The sequence below is a fragment of the Procambarus clarkii genome, chromosome 89, assembly GCF_040958095.1.
Source record: "Procambarus clarkii isolate CNS0578487 chromosome 89, FALCON_Pclarkii_2.0, whole genome shotgun sequence".
In the NCBI taxonomy this organism is placed as follows: Eukaryota; Metazoa; Arthropoda; class Malacostraca; order Decapoda; family Cambaridae; genus Procambarus; species Procambarus clarkii.
In genome coordinates, this window is record NC_091238.1 from 11,634,769 (window position 1) to 11,656,067 (window position 21,299).

General features: G+C 43.6%; 1 protein-coding gene across 1 annotated transcript in view; it reads right to left on the bottom strand.

The window, feature by feature from the left end:
* Positions 1–547: 547 nt before the first annotated feature.
* LOC123773389 (NGFI-A-binding protein homolog) overlaps positions 548–21,299 on the bottom strand; it is a gene marked incomplete at its 5' end in the record, with an annotated part of 78,011 nt that continues 57,259 nt past the window's right edge. Inside the window, 2 exon segments of the mRNA XM_069318032.1 lie at positions 548–9,781; positions 11,356–11,643. Of these exon segments, the coding sequence (XP_069174133.1) occupies positions 9,572–9,781; positions 11,356–11,643 (498 nt within the window). The 3' untranslated portion in view covers positions 548–9,571.

The window sequence follows — 21,299 nt, forward strand, 5'->3', positions numbered from 1 at the left end:
TTGTATTTATTTTGTATTAACTTACATGCGTATATGAGCATTTATACATCTACCATAAACTATAGGAAGGGTCACATAGTTTGTGTCAAAAGTTAGGTATGAAATATTAAAACATATTTCCCAGTAAAAATTATGTACCAATTCTGACTATTATTTTAGCTAGAGAAGTGTTAACTGTCTGAAGGTACGTTTTCTATCATTCACATGTAACAATATTTGATGTGTCAGTCAGTGTATGGTGATGTGCGCTGGTTCACGAGGTGTTGTTGGTGTTGGTCTATTGCATCGTATCCCTGGGCTAGTGTATAGTGTATGACCTGAGATTAATTAAATTCGATGTATATACACCGAGGAACACCTACCAGTATATATATTCACCGAGAACTGAAGTACACTTATCTTGCTGTATCTATACAGTGTTCCGTTTTCATTTCTGATATGTTCACTAGATGCCAATTTTTGTTCACCATTCGTCTTATTCGTCAACGTATTGTGATGTTCATTATTGATGATTTTCATTATTGATGGTTAAATAAAAGACAAAAAGTCATCACAATGTCAGACTTTATTTTTCTTCTGAGCTTACAAACACATGAGCATCAACACAATGGTCACGTGACAGGCAAATCCTCGTCCTCCAGCAGTTGTCAACAAGGACCAACTTGAGGTACATCACAGTGGTAAGTTGGCCCTTGTCAACGAGCTTCCCCGAGGCTCCACACATCGGGACGTCACCACTTAGGATACGGTGGGGCGGGGGGGGGGGGGGGGGGGGGACATGTTCCACATATACTCACAAGAATAAATTATTATGCTAGCAGCTGGATATTTAGGGATTCTTGTATGAAATTGTATTATATATATATATATATATATATATATATATATATATATATATAAAACGTACGTTTTTGCACTTATGTATATGTGTGAAATAGAGAACGTATTAGGTGGGATATTTTCCTGGTGGTGAGATATACAATGGGATAAAGGTTTATCTTCAATAAATGGGTAATGGGTAATGAGGCGATGTACTTAATTGACTACCATTTATTCACTTATTCACATCCATTAACTTCCACTGCTAAACATAAATAATTTATTCTTTATTTTTATATTACATTTGTTCAATACGAAGGATCCATACAAAAGTAATCATCCACCCTACGGCCTCAAACAATCTATCATACAAATACAGGAATCAAAGGATTTTATAGATCAAAATTTGATATCAACTCTTCCAAGTGTTTACACTGAGTATATTTATATACATACATAGAACGCAAACAGTCATCTTCATGACTCAGGTTTGTTAACATGGAAATATAACGTTTTGACAAGATCTTACAGCTTACAGAAAAGGGCGCCTCAAATACACAGCGTATATATGTAGAGGGAGGGAGGAAGAGAGAGAGAGAGAGAGAGAGAGAGAGAGAGAGAGAGAGAGAGAGAGAGAGAGAGAGAGAGAGAGAGAGAGAGAGAGAGAGAGAGAGAGAGAGAGAGACAGACAGACTCTGAGAATCAACAAACGTTTTAGGAAGTATAACACGTCAAGAATGCCACGCGAGAATCCCCTCTGTTCACTCATGATGCGGACTGAACGTGGAATATTGCAACATGGATTACTGCAAATGGCTGATTTATCTTGCAATAAAGAGACAAAACGTTGCAGCATTTATTTAAGCTTACGGATGCCATACACTGATCTGGAGTCACGATTCTTATATGGTATCTTTGACATGTCACATTCTGAGACGTATTGGATGTTTTTTTTTGTCACACAGGACGAATTATAAATAAAATCTTCACATTTAGCATGGAGAATCAAACATGATATTGATAACAATATCTGTATGCTTCACTCCTCGTCTGTGGTGATAGTACATAGGTATTTACACTGTGTTCATAATGTTAGTTATTCTTAACTATTCCATTCTTAGTTTGTGACACAACACGAGCATCACACAAGGACATGCAGGGGGGTCCCTTCCTGTCTCGGGATGTGTGTGGGTGTCCCACAGCCACGGAGACATCTCTGTACCCAGGACGACATTTACCGGGCGACACCTCTCTACCCCTAGAGAGCTCTGTACCCCTAGAGAGCTCTGTGACCCATAAGAGCTCTGTGACCCATAAGAGCTCTGCACGTTCAGTGCTCGTGTACTCATCCAAGAAGGGAACGGGAGTCTATTTACAGAGAGTATAATGCACTCTTGTCTAGGGCGCACCAGTGCCGGGGCGTGGCACTGGTGCCATGGGGGCCTTAGTTATCCACTCGAATATTGACAAAAATATAATTTGCAACGGTTGAGAGAGAAAGGGTGCAGACTGTAATTTGTTCAACATCACTGAAGCCAAAGATAACTTTTTCAACTTGCTGTGAAAGGATCATATATATATATATATATATATATATATATATATATATATATATATATATATATATATATATATATATATATATATATATATATATATATATTAAAATACCAATATAAATTCTGTTCATAAAAAATGGGCCAAGTTAAATCATAATGCTGTATCACCAACATATACCTCTTATACTACAATGATAAATTATGCGAACTACAAGATAAAGGCGTCGAGTTGCTGAGCACATTAAGTCAGCATCTACATGAAACATACAGTTGTAAATAAATAATTAATAATTTACTGACAAAATTGTGAATGTGTATAACAACAGAAGCAAGCCAGACAGAAAATGGGAAGTGAAGCAACTCGGTGGAAATTTCAATGAATTTAAATAACAACTTTTATGAAAGAGCACAAAAGTAGTCCCTTGGTGGGACTTGTACAGGTGGTTGGGCACCATATTCGTCACTCAGTCCTCACAACCTAGTTACTTGTTCTCGTATCCCAGCTCCTTGTCCCCGTATCCTAGCTCCTTGTCCTCATAAGCCTTTCCAATTGCTATATAGTCATACTGGCTTAGCGCTTTCTCCAGATAATGATCTAACTTGAGACTGCACTGTTTCTATATCCGATAACTCACCACAAAAGCAGAAAATAAAAAGTTTCACCGCAAAACCCACTATGTACCATTTCTCTGATCAAACTTAAAAAAAAAAAACAGCAGTGAATGTACAGAACCAATCACCTTCACACTTTCTCTTGAATGTGCGACCAAACATTCTACAATATGATGGTAGCAAAATGCATCTTATACACGGCAGAAACCAGTACTAAACAGACCTAGAATTATTATAATTCTGTCCCTACAAATCTGGAATAAGTTGAAGAGGTGTTTCAGTATTAAGAAAGGCTTGCTCATGCCTGGGTCTCGTTAATTAATGTTGAATTATCGCATGTTACTATCATATGTTGAGTCACAATCGTTTTCCACATGTCCAAACCTCTCATCAGAAACAGAATATATATATATATATATATATATATATATATATATATATATATATATATATATATATATATATATATATATATATATATATATATATAAGGCGTTGGTCCTCAGCATCACAACAGTTATATTTCAATATACAGTATTTGCAAAGAATAATAATAACAATAATCAATTTCACGTGAATTACATTGTTTTCAGAAATTGTGTTCCTTTTGCGATATGAAAATCTTTGCTAAAAAAAAAAAATGGCATTCAGCGACAGATTATGACTTGTGTTGATCCTTGCATCTGAGGTTTCTTGTAGTGTCTCAAGCACTTGCTTTACACGTCTTTAACAACCCAACAATGGAAGAGAAAACGCGGTTACGCACGTTCACATATTTCATTCGAGAAAGACAGTACCATAAACGAATTTATTAATAACCCGAATAGCTTTTCTCTTAAACTTATTCTGTATGCTTAATGGAGGTATTCACAACGCGAGTCCTACGGGTTTTAAGACCGTAAACAATAACTAATAGTTTTAAGATGCTTGTAACATATGGTATCCATCTTGGTCTAAAATGGTGTAGTCTCGCTAGGATACCTGGCCGCTGTTTTCATTAAGTAACGGTAACAGACGCAAGTCGTAACTGATGTTCCCAGTACATCAGTTGCAGGTAACGGGTACGTGACAGGTCGTACCCGTTGTTCCCACTACATAACGGTAAGACAAGTGAACCTGACTACTTCCTCACAAGTTGTATAAGAGCAAGCGACACTAAACGCATAAATAACGAAATTACAGTTTAACTCTAGAATTTTCAGTCGTTCTTCTCATGATGTCTTTATCAGCGCCAAACTTTTCGAATGCATCGCAATTGTCCCTTTAGCTTCAAAATTGTCAAAGATTTCATAACTTTACATAGGCGAGGAGATTAGGAAAATTATTAATAATGCGTTGAACATCAATTATGGAAAAACTGACACGCCACTGATGTGAAGTGATGAATTTGTGAAGAGTTTCACATGGTCATAACTCACCGGCAGTTAGAAGTTACTGATAACTCAGGACGGTTAAGATAGTGTGCCAAGTATGTGTATTTCTTTACAATGGTTCAGACTTATGTACGTGTCCAGTTATTATTTCCTCTCGCAACTCATTCTCCAAAAATTACAGCACAGTAACTACATGAACTATTGCTTGAACAGTCAAAAATAAACAGTTGAAGCCCCACCAGAAAGCTCTCGTTTTGTATTATTGGAACATTACAAATGGTAGGCTAATAATTGGGAACGGTAACTGTAGAACGTAGCCTAACTTATCCTAGGCCTCAACAGGCAATCCTAGGCTTAATGTATGCCGTCTTTGGGATAATTTAGTATACATTTATGATAAATTAGGCCTAGGAACGTTTAAGTTTTGTTGTTGTTGCCTTGTCTTGTGCCATCAACAAAATATATAGCACGAAACGTGGAGTTTGTGGGCGCATCAGTTCAGCTTCATACGTTCGACAAACAGTTGATATAATTACTATCACTTTTGGGTGATAGGTTGGATCTGATACCATTACTAGCTAAGTGTTAGGAGCGCTCCGGGCTGCTGCTTCCCTCACCTCATCTGTACACAATGCTGCCTTACCTTCCTTAATTAACATAAACACGAACTGAACAACGAAATGTTTATTAGTTTTTTGACTAAACCTTTCAACTTTCGACAATTTACACTGAGGTTGTGGAGAGAGGCTCACCTAAAGTATGATGTTCGGGGATAGGGAGAACAAGACGAATGAGAACAAATCATAACAAATGATTGCTACAAATAACAATAATAATACACATCTGTTGTGATTATTTCCACGGTAGCCCAGTATGACTGGCACCGAGAATTAGCTATATTCAAGCCTAGCAAATTTTCCATCATAAAATAAGCATTTGTCACTGCTATGCAAATTTTCCATCATAAAATAAGCATTTGTCACTGCTATGAGTTTTTGTTAAGAGGATAAACGTGTTACGGCACAGTTCAGTCTATAAATAAAAACAGAAAAGAAACAATATCACATAAAGAATCTATGACTGCTTAGTAGTAGAGGGCGTAGAGCTCATTTTCGCTCACCACACGACAAATGCAAACATTCACGCCAGTATGGCTCCACTGATGAAGCCAACAACTAGATTACACCAATCTAATATCTAAAATTACTACAGGAATCATCTCTCACCTAGAGTTCACAAAATTAAAAGCAAATATTGGCTGTGCAGCTCAGCTCAAACTTTCAAAGCTAGGCTTAAGATTATCACGCAAAAAAATCGAAATGCTATACATAAATAAATTGATAAACTCAACTACTCATATTCAAAACTATTATATATAATCGACTTGGTCAAGTTTTAAAATCTCGCAAATATCGCTGTGTATTTCAATGAATTTAATTGCTTCGATATCTGGGTAGGATTCACAGAACACTGATGTGGCCACTTACGAGACCTGGATATCTTACCTGGATCATGGCGGCTTGTGGGTACTTGCTAAACTTGTGGGTACTTCGAATCGCTGGGAGGTCGTCCACAACAATAATAATCATGGATCCAGGATGCCTTCGTGGGGCTTCAGGGCTCACAAACTGGTTCAGTAAATACTGACTCTGCCGCCATGATCGAGGTAAGAGCTACAATCTCGTCAGTGGACATTAAGTGCTATGTGACTCCTGGCGCTGATATATATATTTTAGCTAAAGGACTTCAAGTGATAAACTTGGGCCAGGAATTGAAGGTTTGAGCCCCAGCTTCCAGCAGTTACCATGGCCCGACAGAGACCGCTTGCACACATATATCACAGTTGACTCTCACATAACTATCAGCAAGCCCACACATCTTACAACTTGAGGCTTCCTAAAGAATTATTCCTTCAAGTAAGTGAGAAAACTTAAAACGACAGGGTTGTTTCAACTCAGGTGCATCGGGCTGTCCTCACCATCTTCAGGTACAACTGAGCCAAAAAAGGAGGTTGTTTTCCCAGGTATGAACAAATCACAAATAATGCACAAACGCAGCAAAGTACAAGAGTATAAACCCTGAGTAACAGGATAGTTTAAAAAGCACAGATCAAGAGCGCATCTAAACCAGTGATCACCACCACTCAAGGACTCTTCTCCTATAGCCGCTTCTTGGTGAGAGCGCCTTACCAACACCTACGACCATCGTATGTGTTCTTACGACCATCGTATGTGTCCTTACGACCATCGTATGTATTCTTACGACCACAGTCCTCTCGTGACTACCTTAAAGTTTAATTTGTTGATTATGGACCATCCTAAAATATAACTTACAATCATAAAATGAGTTTAGGAACATTGCAAGATACTCAGCTGATTGTTTTTGAGGCAGGAACGTCAAATAAATTGTCTTGTCAAGTTATTATCAAGAGAAAGCTCTAAGACTTATAGTTAAATAAATATATTCAAATAACTTGAGAAATTACCATTTCACTATATTTTAAACAATAATTTTGGTGTTATTATTGGAAATTCATTATTAAATAATGGTTCTGTATTTTGATTATCAATCACTTAAAATCTTTGTAATAGGCTTTTAAATTTTCACGGCTATTTACCACTCCACCACGAGATTGTCTTTAATGCTGACACCCATACACCGAGCCCTGGGCACACTATAGAGCCCTGATCACCCTATAGAGCATTGAGCACCCTATAGAGAGTCCTGAGCATTCAACAGAAAACCTTGAGCGGCTTATAGAGCGCCCTGAGTATCCTGTAACGCTCTGAACGTCCCATATAGACCTCTGAGCACTCTATAGAGATCTCCGAACATCTTACAGAGAGCCCTGAGCTACATTTTCATTCTCATAACACAGTACTCAACGAAGCACCGCCTTGTTTGCCCTCGCGCATCACAAGGCCGAAGTACTGGAGGAAGCCTCATCCACGTTAGACCCAACACATCAAAAGGCGACTGTAATTCAGGCTAACTTCAATCTAGGATAAGGTGTGGTGTCCACTTCACTCTGCGATGGAGTCCTATATAATTAAATGTCATCCAATGTACCCCTTCACCCTTTTAATTAATAGATTACAATTCCCTATTACCATATTGACACCGTTTTCACAACAGCTGAAGGAGAGAGACAGAGAGCAATCAAAACCTTTACTTATATTCAGCTTTAGACATGAAGAGATCCAGTTTCTTGCAGCAAAGGGGAAAAATCTCCAAAACCTCAATGCTCACATGACGTTCCTTGCAAGAACAGAATCTTGTCATGCATCAGATGTGCCCAACTGTGTGCCCAACTGCCTGGTTCGTGTCACAGTGGAAATTGGAACACATGCTAGAATTAACAGGTCTTTGCAGAAATTTCAAAACTGATTTAAGCTATAATAATTGGATTTACCGACGGATTTAGTAACAAGGGCAAGACTAGGATATGAAATACTAGGACAATAATTTGTGATTTAGGCAGCAGTCAACAGGAAGACCTGATGTAGCATTCTTGGAATCCTTCACACATTTGCATCCTGAGGGAAACTGTTTTTGTCCATGATAATTGTACTACAAAAGATTCTAATATGAAGCCAATATTTTATGCCCAAGTTCAATACATCATAAAGTTCCACTTAGATTTGATTAATTATTCAACCAACAAATGGCAACGTATTCAGCATTATTTGGTTCGTTACTTACGAGTTTTGTTCATTTTAATGTTCCAGCATTATCCCTCTCTCTTCTCACTCACAGCAACCCAAGTTCTGAGAAAGTTTAGATTGGCGACGTTAAAATTGCATTTACAACAGCAGAGGCTATGAGACACTTGTCGCTTCTGTGTTGCCATGGCCTCGAGCTCTTCTATTGCCATGACCTCCAGTATCTGTGTTGCCATGGCGTCGAGTTTGTGTTGTTATGGTCTTGAGCTTTTGTGTTGCCATGGCCTCTCCAGTGACAAACAATAACAATATTTAAACACAGGCAACACAGAAAATAACCTACAAAAACACAAACAAATAATATGCCTGGATTTGGAGATTTTCACCTTCGACTTGAGGATAATTCTTTTGACACATAAATTTCATATTCAATTTGATTACATCAAAGTTACAATGGATGACACGGATCAGAAAACAGCGTCCAATAGTTGTGAGAATAATAACTTGTTTTGTAGCTGCTCTTGTAAATTTCTTCATTTTTTGTTAGAACACATCAAGACATTTCAATTTCAATTTCAATTCAATCAAGCCACTTGAGTGTCAGATGGAGGAGGAAGGAGGAGTCAATGCACACAGGGATAATTTCTCACATATACACTCTGAAACAAATTTCACCAACTGAATGGTTGAGTTACTGTCACTTAAGTCTCTTCATGGGGTTTATCTAGGCTCATTATTTATGCCACTGTCCCACCGAGGTTTCGATGATGCTTTGAGTTTTGAATACTAGAAAAGGTAATCAGTATTTCAACTGGTTGCTCATAAATATCTGTGTTACTCTTTATGGTTTAATGGTGACTAGTAGTTCTCTTGGAGTGACTTCTTGTTAATGTTGACTCTTGGACTGTTAGTTTGCTCTGAGAGCCATTGTCGACTTAGGAAACGTGAATAGTCAGAGTTAAACATTAGTAACATGACACTAAAACCAGTTTTAGTCTAAGGCTTTCAAGTGGCTTGGGCCTCGTAGACTAAAACAGTCACAGACTGCCTGATGGTTTCATACTTTGGGAACTGAATGTCAACGTGAGAAGTTGTATTAGTTATTCCTGAACTGCTTAATAAATAACCGGGAATTACAAGTAGTAGATGGCACTTGAAGACACTTTATTTATAAATAAGAAAATTCTAATGTGAGACGATGTCTGTAGAGCTGAAGAACTGGCCGATAGTTCCTGTTCCTGGAGAGGTGGCTTGATGTCATAGGCATCTGGAGGGTCTTACAGAATTAACTCGTGTACAGGAGACACTGACGTCTGAAGAACTAGTCGAGAATTCCTGGATGGTCTGAAGATTCAGTCCAGAACTCCAGGATAGTCTGAAGAATTAGTCCAAATCTCCTGGAGAGTCTGAGGAACTAGTCAAGAGCTCCTGGATAATCTGAAGAATTAGCCAAAAGTACGTGGATAATCAGAACTAGTCAAGCGCCCCCGGATAATCTGGTTCCCTTACTCTTATTAGTTTCCCAGTAAGGTGCCCCACTCAGCACTTATTCCTGCTTGGTGGCGCCCGGAGAATTGGGTTCCTGCTTAATGGAGTTTCCCCGTGCAGCAGCCGCTGCCCCTACGGTCTGACTGAGGGTGTATAGCGCAGAAATGTGACGTTCCTCGTCGCTGAGCTGGGAAGGAACCATAGCGGCAGACATGGAGAGCGCGGGGTTGGCCACCGCGATGATGTTTCCTTGACTGGAGGACAGCACCTGCGGGTACCACAAGGGCGTGTATTAATACCGTTGTTAGTCGCATGTTTTTTGTCACATGTAATACCATTGATTCAATGCCGAGGCTAAGCTTAATCATCCCTCACCTGCACGTAATTGCATTACAAAATGTGAATACTCTTGCCAAAGTTCCGCTCATCTTAGGATCTACTAAGTTAATATGAAATAACTCAAATATATTATTTCAAGTCTTTTTGTATATGTAAAACCAACAATTTGGACAGAGCAGAATAAATTGGTCAATAGGCCCCCCCCCCCACACACACCAAAGAGCCAAAGCTCAACCCCCACAAGCACAAATAGGTGAGTACACACACACAAACACACACACCAGTTGATTGACAGTTGAGAGGCGGGACTAAAGAGCCAGAGCTCAACCCCCGCAAGCAAAAGTAGGCGAGTACACACACACACACACACACACACACACACACACACACACACACACACACACACACACACACACACACACACACACACACACACATATACACACACGCACACACAAATAGGTAGAATTTCTTTCACCTGATGCATCTGTTCACCTAGCAGCAATTTATTTTTTTTCGAGAGATAGCTCTAACAAAGACGACGAAGGTGGTCTTTCCTAGAACTGTCTGTTGAGTGATGGTGGTAGTGTTGATGGCAGTGGAGATGGTGACGGTGACGACCGACAGTGGAAGGCGGCTGTGGTGATAGTGATTGGTGATAGTGAAACATTATAGTGTTTAACACACTGGTCTCTTAGTACATACACTTCACTGAGAGCAGCAACACACACAGGTCCATCCATGCAGGCGCTGGGTGTTCCCCTAGGAGGTAGTGTGGGTCCTAGTAAGCGAGGGTACTTCCTAGGAGGCAAAAGCGAGTACTAGAAGACACGTTGCTCCCTAGGATGCAAGGTGAGTCACAGTAGGTACGGTGTGCCGTAAGAGGCAGGGTGGTGACTCCTAGATGCAGAGTGCTCGCTAGGAGGTAGGGTGACTCCCAGAAGGCAAGGCGTTCCCTAGGAGGCAGAGTGCTTCCTAGGAGACTGGGTGCTCGCTAGGAGGCAGGGCGTGTCCTTGTAAGCAGGGGTGCAGGATGCTCGCTAGGAGGCATGCAGGTTGTGTCCTAATAATCAATGTGCTTCCTAGGAAGCAGGGTGTACTTTAGTAAGCAGGGTGCTCTCTAGGATGTCGGTTACTCCCTAGGAGGCAGAGAGCTTCATAGGAGGCTGGGTGCTCGCTAGGAGGCAGGGCGTGTCCCTATAAGCAGAGGTGCAGGATGTTCGCTAGGAGGCAGGGCATGTCCCTATAAGCAGAGGTGCAGGACGCTTGCTAGGAGGCAGGGCGTGCCCTTGTAAGCAGAGGTGCAGGACGCTTGCTAGGAAGCAGGGCGTGCCCTTGTAAGCAGAGGTGCAGGAGGTGTCCTATGATGCAGGGTTCGCCCTAGGCTACAGGGAGGGTGTGGTGGTGGTGGTGTTCCATGCACCACAATGCCGACGACGGGTTTAACAGGGGGGTACAATACACCACACTGACAGAAGTAATAAAAAGGATCGTAGACATTACCTTCCTCACCTTATTTTCAGGGTAGGAGAACATCTCCGAGTAGGTGGTGGGAGGAGAGACTAATCTGCCGGGGGCGTTGGCGGAGGGGGCCGCAGAGACAGGCACTGTAGGAGCACCGCCTGTCGAGTTGTGCTTCCCTGCGGGCCCGTCCTGCTGCTGCTGCTGCTGCTGGGAGTTCCGCTGGTAGGAGGAGGAGTCCTGGGGACGGGAGACCTGATCCTTCTGTTGGTTTAGGGACTCCTTCACCACCCGCAGACCTTCGTCCACAAGGGTGTCCTGCACCAACTGCTGTAGGTACGACTGGTGATATTAGAGAGGAGTGGCGACGGGCAGACGAGAGCTGATGCAGGGGGAGTTGGGGCACGGGGGGCAGGTTGGGCACGGGCAGGAGGGGGGTTGGGCACGGAGGGCACGGGCAGGGTACGGCTCAGGTAAGGGGTGTGCAGCATGGGAGGAAGATATAAGGTAGCTGTAGACGAACAGGGGAAGACAAAGTAGAGGTAGACGAACAGGGGAAGACAAAGTAGAGGTAGACTAACAAGGGCGAAAAGGTAGACTAACAAATATTCGTATAACACAGAAAATAACGCAACAGAGAAGGAGAGAGAGAGAGATAACTCACCAGAGATTGAGAAGACGTCAGGTAAAGGACAAAGAGCAGATAACAACAATAATAATAACAATAATACAATAATCGTAAAGATACTAATGAAAATACGAGATGATACAGAACAGAGAGACACAGACAATCAGGTACCCAGAGACGGACAGTCATCCACGCACACAGACAGACAGAGGAGACAGACAGACAGACAGACAGACAGAAGCTGACAGGAGACACATCAGCAACTTGGTAATAAAGCGCAATAAAAAAAACATTAATAGGCAGCTCGCGACGAATGAAAGGGGATGAGACACGACCCAAAAAAACGGACAGAGAAGAAGAGGGGAAAAGAGGGAGAGGGAAGAGAAAGAAAGAGAAAGAGAAAGAGAGAGAGAGAGAGAGAGAGAGAGAGAGAGAGAGAGAGAGAGAGAGAGAGAGAGAGAGAGAGAGAGAGAGAGAGAAAGAGAGAGAGAAAGAGAGAGAGAGAGAGAGAGAGAGAAAGAGAGAGAGAAAGAGAGAGAGAAAGAGAGAGAGAGAGAGAGAGAGAGAGAGAGAGAGAGAGAGAGAGAGAGAGAGAGAGAGAGAGAGAGAGAGAGAGAGAGAGAGAGAGAGAGAGGGGAAAGTCAATGACTTAATAAAGAACAAAAAATAGATATGAAGGATTACTGGTAAAAGTGAGGGGGAGTAAAAGTGATCTTGTGATAAAGTGAAGGGAGAGGGGAGATGAGAGTGTGAGGGGGAGAGAAGGGAGTGATGAGAGTGTGAGGGGGAGAGAAGGGAGAGTACGGGAGAGAATGTTATACTTGAAATGGGAGGAAGCAAAGAAGAGTAACGACTAGAGATGGAAAAGATTGAGAAGTAGTGAGGGGGAGGAGTGAGGGAGAGGAGTGAGGGGGGAGGAGTGAGGGGGGAGGAGTGAGGGGGGAGGAGTGAGGGGAAAGGAGTGAGGGTGTGAGGTAAGCACACCATAAGATAATATGACATAGGCCTACCAGCATCTGGTCACGTCGTTTAACACGTAGTTACCTAGAGTAGCAACCTAGTCACTTGAACCCGCAAGTTATCATCTGAACCCCCTCCCTTACCTAGTATACAAAGCTCTCCTCTCTCCTACTATCACACACATTCAGCACCGCTCCTGTGCCAGGTAAGTTACGGGCTCACCATAGCCCGTGCTACTTGCCCCGCTCCTGTGCCAGGTAAATTACGGGCTCACCATAGCCCGTGCTACTTGGAACTTGTTCCGAGTAGCTGAATCTATAACAACAACAATCCGACTCTGATTCCCTCCACACCTGCCACCGTCTCCACCACACCGATCAACTTATCGGCCAGCTAATTGGTTACCTTCATGTCATCTAATCACCTCTAACTATTCCTAACTAACCTTTAACTATAACTAACTAAAATTGGCCTCCTTCCCATCACCTGACATGGTAACACTTATTCTTATCCTCCATCTATCGACATGATTATTCGTTCAAACATTTCCTAATTGCCTCGTTCAGCCCTGGTCTAAGACCTAGGAAGATGGACGAACGGAAAAGTACTCAAGAAGTAGCCAAAGTCTTTTCGTAGTGAAGAGTTGGAGCTGAAGAAACACTAAGAATATCAAGAGTGTCTTCACATTGTCAACACATTTGGGCAGCTAAATGTTGCCTGAACATATTCTTCAATGTTTCTGGGTTATCTTGAGATGATTTCGGGGCTTTAGTGTCCCCGCGGCCCGGTCCTTGACCAGGCCTCCACCCCCAGGAAGCAGCCCGTGACAGCTGACTAACACCCAGGTACCTATTTTGCTGCTAGGTAACAGGGGCATAGGGTGAAAGAAACTCTGCCCATTGTTTCTCGCCGGCGCCCGGGATCGAACCCGGGACCACAGGATCACAAGTCCAGTGGGCTGTCCGCTCGGCCGACCGGCTCCCTTTCCTTGTGGGTAACTTTCCTTATGGGTAACTTTCCTTGTGGCAGAACGCATCTTGTCTCTCAATTGTCATGTATTAAGAGATAGAAAACGTGAGGGAACAATAAGAAGGTAAACTCCGCAATCATCTGGCTGAGTCTACTTCCAGGTATTCTTCCAGGTATTCAAGAAGGACTTGAGGCCTATCAACCTCCGGAGGATTATTAAGGCCATTACAATAGGCCTATAGACCAACCAACAGCTATACGTTAGTGATGCATATATTCCAGCACTAAAGTAAACTCCCAGTGAATATTCAAAGGAATATCCGAATTAGTAACTGGGCGTCCACAATGCAAGCCGAGTTGGTAGCGATACTGGTAGCACTCGACATTATTGACAACATTGAAGTAGACAGCTTAATTATTTCTGACTCCCTATCCTCACTACGAGCAATAAACAGTTTGCAATCAAGTAATAACGTGCTTGTCTTGGAAGCTAGACGTAGATATATAAGAATACTTAGCAAGAGGGTAAATATAAAAATGTTGTGGATTCCTTCTCACATTGGCCTGCAGGAACATGACAAAGTTGACGCCCTTGCTAAGGCTGCAGTAAATATAGACAGTATTGAACGGAATCTTCAGTTATCAAATAGGTCCCTTAAAAGTGTCATTAGACGAGAACTCCTGGATGAATTTGAAGAAAGTAGAACAGTGCAAACTGGAACTAGCAGGTCCATTGTTCATCACAATGAAATGTGTGAAGTAAAACATGTGTATGGGGCAAGTAACAAAGTCAGTAGACTAATAGATGTTGTCACAGCTCGTATAAGACTTGGCTACAAGTATCTCTGGCAGTTCGGCTTGTATAGGGATCTAGATGAAGTAAAGTGTAAAGTGTGTGGACAAAGACAGCGACACACTCGAACATTATATCTTGGATTGTAGTAAAATTGAGCCATTTAGAGATAAATCTAAGCTCACTCTGTATGATATGGCAACCTATCTTATTACCATGGATAAATTACCTGAAATCCTTGCACTGTACCCACATTTCGCTTCCAGTAGATGAACGACACATGAGATTCAGAAACAAGTAGTGTATTGTGAGGACTAATAATAAACAGAAGCTCCCCTATGACTCTGTAATATCCCCATTGGTCAAACTATTATATATTAGCGATAAGACCTACCATTAATGTATGATGACTTACTGTAAATATGTAGCTCTTGTAATAGCACTTTCTCTGTAACTAGCTGACATTGTAACTATAAGGTGTGAAGGATAGATGAAATTGTTTATGTAATAATCTAAGATGAGGTCTGATAAAGACCTTTTGTGCCCTCTGTAATGCTTTTGCGCTACCGCTCACAGGATGAGTATGGGGTGCACAATAAATTAGCCGCCTTCGGGGGCAACAATCAAAATCAAAATCCCAGTAATATACATTATATACATATCTCCTTATATATGCCAGCATTACCAGAATATACCTTCAACTTCCATATACCAGAATATACCTTCAACGATTGAGAGGCGGGACCAAAGAGCCAAAACTCAACCCCCGCAAGCACAACTAGGCAAGTACACACACACACACACATATCATATCTACACTTGAAACTGTGACTCCATACACAGTTTCAAGTGTAGATATGACAGAGCCCAATAGGCTCAGGAATCTGTACACCTGTTGATTGACGGTTGAGAGGCGGGACCAAAGAGCCAGAGCTCAACCCCCGCAAACACATCTAGGTGAGTACACACACACACACACACACACACACACACACACACACACACACACACACACACACATACACACACACACACACACACACACACACACACACACACACACACACACACATACACACACACACACACACACACACACACACACACACACACACACACACACACACACACACACACACACACACACACACACACACCCACACACACACACACACACACACACACACACACACACACACACACACATACACACACACACACACACACACACACACACACACACACACACATACACACACACACACACACACACACACACACACACACACACACACACACACACACACACCCACACACACACACACACACACACACACACACACACCCACACACACACACACACACACACACACACACACACACACACACACACACACACACACACACACACACACCAGCTCATCCTCCTGTGTTGGTAGTACTTACAGTAACGATGAGGATCATAGTACATATACCGACGTACAAGGCAATTAGAAAGTAGAAATCGGTACTACTGAATTTGGACAAACCGGAAAAGATTTTGTAACTGTATTGCAAAGACGACCTAAACTACCCTAACCTAACCTTCCTAAACCTAATGCACGCTATCTGAGGCCTAATATAGTACATATGTGTGCTATACTAAGCCTAGGAATATTTATGTTTGTTTTTAGCTTCATTTTTTCGGACAATAAAGTGGACTGTATCAAGTAACCCCCCCCCCATTCCTGGCCTAACCCCACTCCGTTCCTGGCCTAACCCCACTCCGTTCCTGGCCTAACCCCACTCCGTTCCTGGCCTAACCCCCCCCCATTCCTGGCCTAACCCCACTCCATTCCTGGCCTAACCCCACTCCGTTCCTGGCCTAACCCCCCCATTCCTGGCCTAACCCCACTCCGTTCCTGGCCTAACCCCCCCATTCCTGGCCTAACCCCACTCCGTTCCTGGCCTAACCCCACTCCGTTCCTGGCCTAACCCCACTCCGTTCCTGGCCTAACCCCACTCCGTTCCTGGCCTAACCCCACTCCGTTTCTTGCCTAACTTCAACATGGCCCTGGGCCTAATTCCACCCTAGTCCCAGCCTCACATTGCTTCTCTTCCGCTTGATTGATTGATAAAGATTAAGCCACCCAAGAGGTGGCACGGGCATGAATAGCCCGTAAGCTTCTCTTCCACACCACCTAACCCTCTTATATTCCCTTCTAACTCCATCCCTTGCTATCCACCTCTCTCTTCCATTTGTGGCCTGATTTATCCTCGTCTCTTCGCATTCCTGTCGTTCGTTCCTGCATGGTTACCTTTTGATCTCCAATGGTTATACTTCCTTGACTTGAATCGACTTGAGAATGGTCCAGGACGGACCGAAACGTCGTCGTCCCTTCACCTTCTAGTGTGTGGTCTGGTCAACATACTTCAGCCACGTTATTGTGACTCATCGCCTGCTTTTACTTCCTTGTGTTTCACTTTCCCATTTAATCCATACTTTTGTCTCTCTCTCTCTCTCTCTCTCTTTTCCATCTTCTACGTCCTTTAACCCTTTCTCTTTTACCTCATCTCACTCCCTCCTCCCATTCTTCCCCCCCTTCCCCCCCTTCACCCCCCTTCCTCCCCTCCCTCCTCCCCTCCGTGGCTCCACCTGAAGACAAAAAAAAATATTCGGGTTGTGATAGGAAGCAATTACCTAGGAAAATTAATCAAGAATTCAAACTACAATTGAAAGCGTTGGCAGGGGAAAAAAATTCGCGACACCTCCCCCCCCCATCCCCCCCCCCCGCGTCCACGACTCAATATATCAGGCTCGGGGGGGGGGGGGGGGCGTGAAAATAAGGCTTGCGTAATATTCTTGCGTGCGTGTAGCCGGTTCCGAACTCTGTCGGCAACTTTGCGTTCGAATTTTTTTTTTTGGTGTTTTAGCGGAATTTGAAAGTGACTGATTTTTTTTATAAACATTTCCGGGGCTTTGGGGCGCTGCCACACTTATCGTATGGGAATGGGGGGGGGGGGGGTGTCACAGCCCTGTAAGGGATCACACCCTGTAAGGGGTCACACCCTGTAAGAGGTCACACCCTGTAAGGGGTCACACCCTGTAAGAGGTCACACCCTGTAAGAGGTCACACCCTACGGGTCACACCCTACGAGGGGGGGGGGGAGGGGGTCACATTAACCATTCCCCTGCCAGCCCATATTTCATTTTTCATTCATTTTTACTACACCTCCATTTTTTTCGCCTCCCCCCCCCCCCCTCACCAGACACCCTCCCCAACCTCTCCCTCTCTCTCCCCCCCCTCCCCATCCTCTCCCTCCCCTCCCCTCTCCCCCTCTCTCCCTCTTCGACGCCCGGTGATAAATGGCAGATCAGGCAGCAGAGACTAGATTAATGATAGAGAATTATTTGATGAGATCAATGGCATCATCACTGCTTGGTTGTGATGGAGTGGGGGGAGGGGGGGGAACCGGGCCTGGTGGGGGTAAGGCCATGTGGGGGGTGGGGGCGGGAGGTTTATGGAGGTGGGGGAAGGAAAGGGCTCAGGGTAGGGGGGGGGGAAATTATGCCCAGGGCGACCCACTACAGACACCCTTGATCTGACATCACGTTCAAGGGGAAAGATGGTGCCTCTGTTGCTCTAGGAATGAGAAAGATGCCGCATCTGTTGCTCTAGAGATGGAAAAGATGGTGCATCTGTTGCTCTAGAGATGGGAAAGATGGTGCATCTGTTGCTCTAGAGATGGGAAAGTTGCTACATCTGTTGCTCTAGAGATGGGAAAGTTGCTACATCTGTTGCTCTAGAGATGGAAAAGATGGTGCATCTGTTGCTCTAGAGATGGGAAAGTTGCTACATCTGTTGCTCTAGAGATGGGAGAGATGGTGCAATGTTCGATTATTATTGTAATGTGACACGTCTGTCTGTCTCTCATCTCTGGAAGCCCTCAACACGCAGAAGAGGAACATTCACAGGTTATTAAGGAAGGGGTCACTCTCTGTGACCCTTGACTCTGTGAGTGACTCTGTCCGTCACTCTGTGAGTGACTCTGTCCGTCACTCTCGCCACAACACTGAAGGCAACACCGGGAATGATGTAATATTCAGCCACACACTCAAACAACATCCACTACGTAAATTGGTTTTGGTGATACACTGTGTTATCTGTGGTGGTGGGGTGGTGATTTTGTGGTGAGGTGGTGTGGGGGAGTGGTGTAATGGTGGTGGTGTGGGGTGTGGGGTGTGGTGGTGGTGTGGGGTGTGGGGTGTGGTGGTGTGGGGTGTAGTGATGGTGGTGGTGGTGGTGTGGGGTGTGGTGGTGGTGTGGGGTGTGGTGATGGTGGTGGTGATGGTGGTGGTGGTGGTGTGATGATGGTGAAAATAGTGAGATAATGGGGGTGGTGGTGGTGGTACTTATCTCTCATTGTCTATGGGGAGTGAGGTCCAGCTTTTTGTCTTATTAACGTAACTGAAAGTAATGAAACAACCTAACTTAACCTAACCTTAACCAGCAGTAACTTCAGCTTAACCTAACCATGCATAGAGAGTAGATAATAACACATATTATGTAATCCTTCCCACTCCATTCCCTTGAGCGGATCGCCTCCTTAAGGACAGACAAGTTAAGCCTTATAACAACATCCATTTTCTGTAATCATTGCAACAATACCCCATTTTCTGTAATGATCACTTGAACACCATCTCATTTTCTGTAACCATCACTGTTATAACATCCCGTTTTCTGTGGACATCCTTATAATAACCCCCAATTTGCGTAATCATTGTAATAACATCCCGTTTTCTGTAGCATGTGAAGAATGAGGGGCTTCACTGTAAGAATTTCTTTGTCGCGGTTTTTAGGAGTGAGATTATTTTCAAACTTACATATTCATAATGTAATTATCTTAACAACAACAACATTTTAACCGGGCTAAAACTAATCTACACTTTTGATTATCGTCCGCGTTTTTAGATCCTCGTTTTTTATAAGAGCATTTTTAAGCAGCGTGAACGATATTGTCCGTCGGGTTACTTTTACAGTGTGGTGTTGCACACGTCTCTGCTCACGCTTCTCCCCTCCTCCGCCTCCTCCTAATACTAATAACAATTTGAGCTTGCAATTATTTTCACTCAACCCGCTATATGTTTCCACTTCTCCCTGTTTCTCTCCCTCTCTCACTTCCACAAAAAGTAACTCCACCACCACCTTCACCATCACCACTGTCACCACCATCACCACTGTCACCATCACCACTGTCAGCACCATCACCATCACCCAATTGTCACTATTACTACAATTACCACCACAAACACACTACAAACTGTAATGAAAGGCTGAGTTAGATGGACCTGACCAATGAGGGTGGAACTCCCTACCTGTAACGGCTAGAGAAAATGACCCGGGAGTGAACACCAAACCTAACTCGGGATACATAGAAACAAGATAACATCAGCATCATCATACTCTACAAAGCCAAAAGTCAGAATATCTTTCAGGAACTGAAATAAGCAGACACTTAGATCTCTGGTCACCTTGGGAATCGTTGCCAGCAGACTTTAAGATTACGACTCTTGCAAGGAGGAAAGAATTAGACTAACTCCCCCCCCCCCCCATCTGCTATGCATCACTGCACAGATGAATATAGAAGCAAACTTGGCCTCTGACAGCTTCACATACGAGAGACAAGACTCTTCACCTGCAGTTAACGCAGGAAATTCAACAGTTAACTGGAGACTCTCGACTGGGTGCTCAACTTAACAGAGATGCAATGTCATACATACAATTTGGAGAACTGTCATTGAACATTTACAACGAGAACAAGAACATCCATCTGACCACAAATGTTACAGCTTTAATGCACACATTCATACCTCAAGGCCGTCGGATGCTTCTCCACTGGGTGTCAAGTCATGGACGAATACCCGCCAATGACACTGCAGATGAAGCTGCAAAACTAAGAGGGTGAATGTAGACATTTACATACCACAAAGTCTAGTGCAGAATAAGAAAATAATTAAGAGATAGAGCAATGATCAGGGAGCCGGTCGGCCGAGCGGACAGCACACTGGACTTCTGATCCTGTGGTCCTGGGTTCGATCCCAGGCGCCGGCGAGAAACAATGGGCAGAGTTTCTTTCACCCTATGCCCCTGTTACCTAGCAGTAAAATAGGTACCTGGGTGTTAGTCAGCTGTCACGGGCTGCTTCCTGGGGGTGGAGGCCTGGTCGAGGACCGGGCCGCGGGGACACTAAAAAGCCCCGAAATCATCTCAAGATAACCTCAAGATGATGTACAGTGACCACATCACTTTGGGAGCCGGTCGGCCGAGCGGACAGCACGCTGGACTTGTGATCCTGTGGTCCTGGGTTCGATCCCAGGCGCCGGCGAGAAACAATGGGCAGAGTTTCTTTCACCCTATGCCCCTGTTACCTAGCAGTAAAATAGGTACCTGGGTGTTAGCTGTCACGGGCTGCTTCCTGGGGGTGGAGGCCTGGTCGAGGACCGGACCGCGGGGACACTAAAAAGCCCCGAAATCATCTCAAGATAACCTGACCATAACAGGAGCTGGATCAGGATCTGCAGGCTGGTACAAGAAGTCAACCAACTACGCACCACTAATTCCGAGGAAAGGGCACAACAGAAGTACACTTACACCA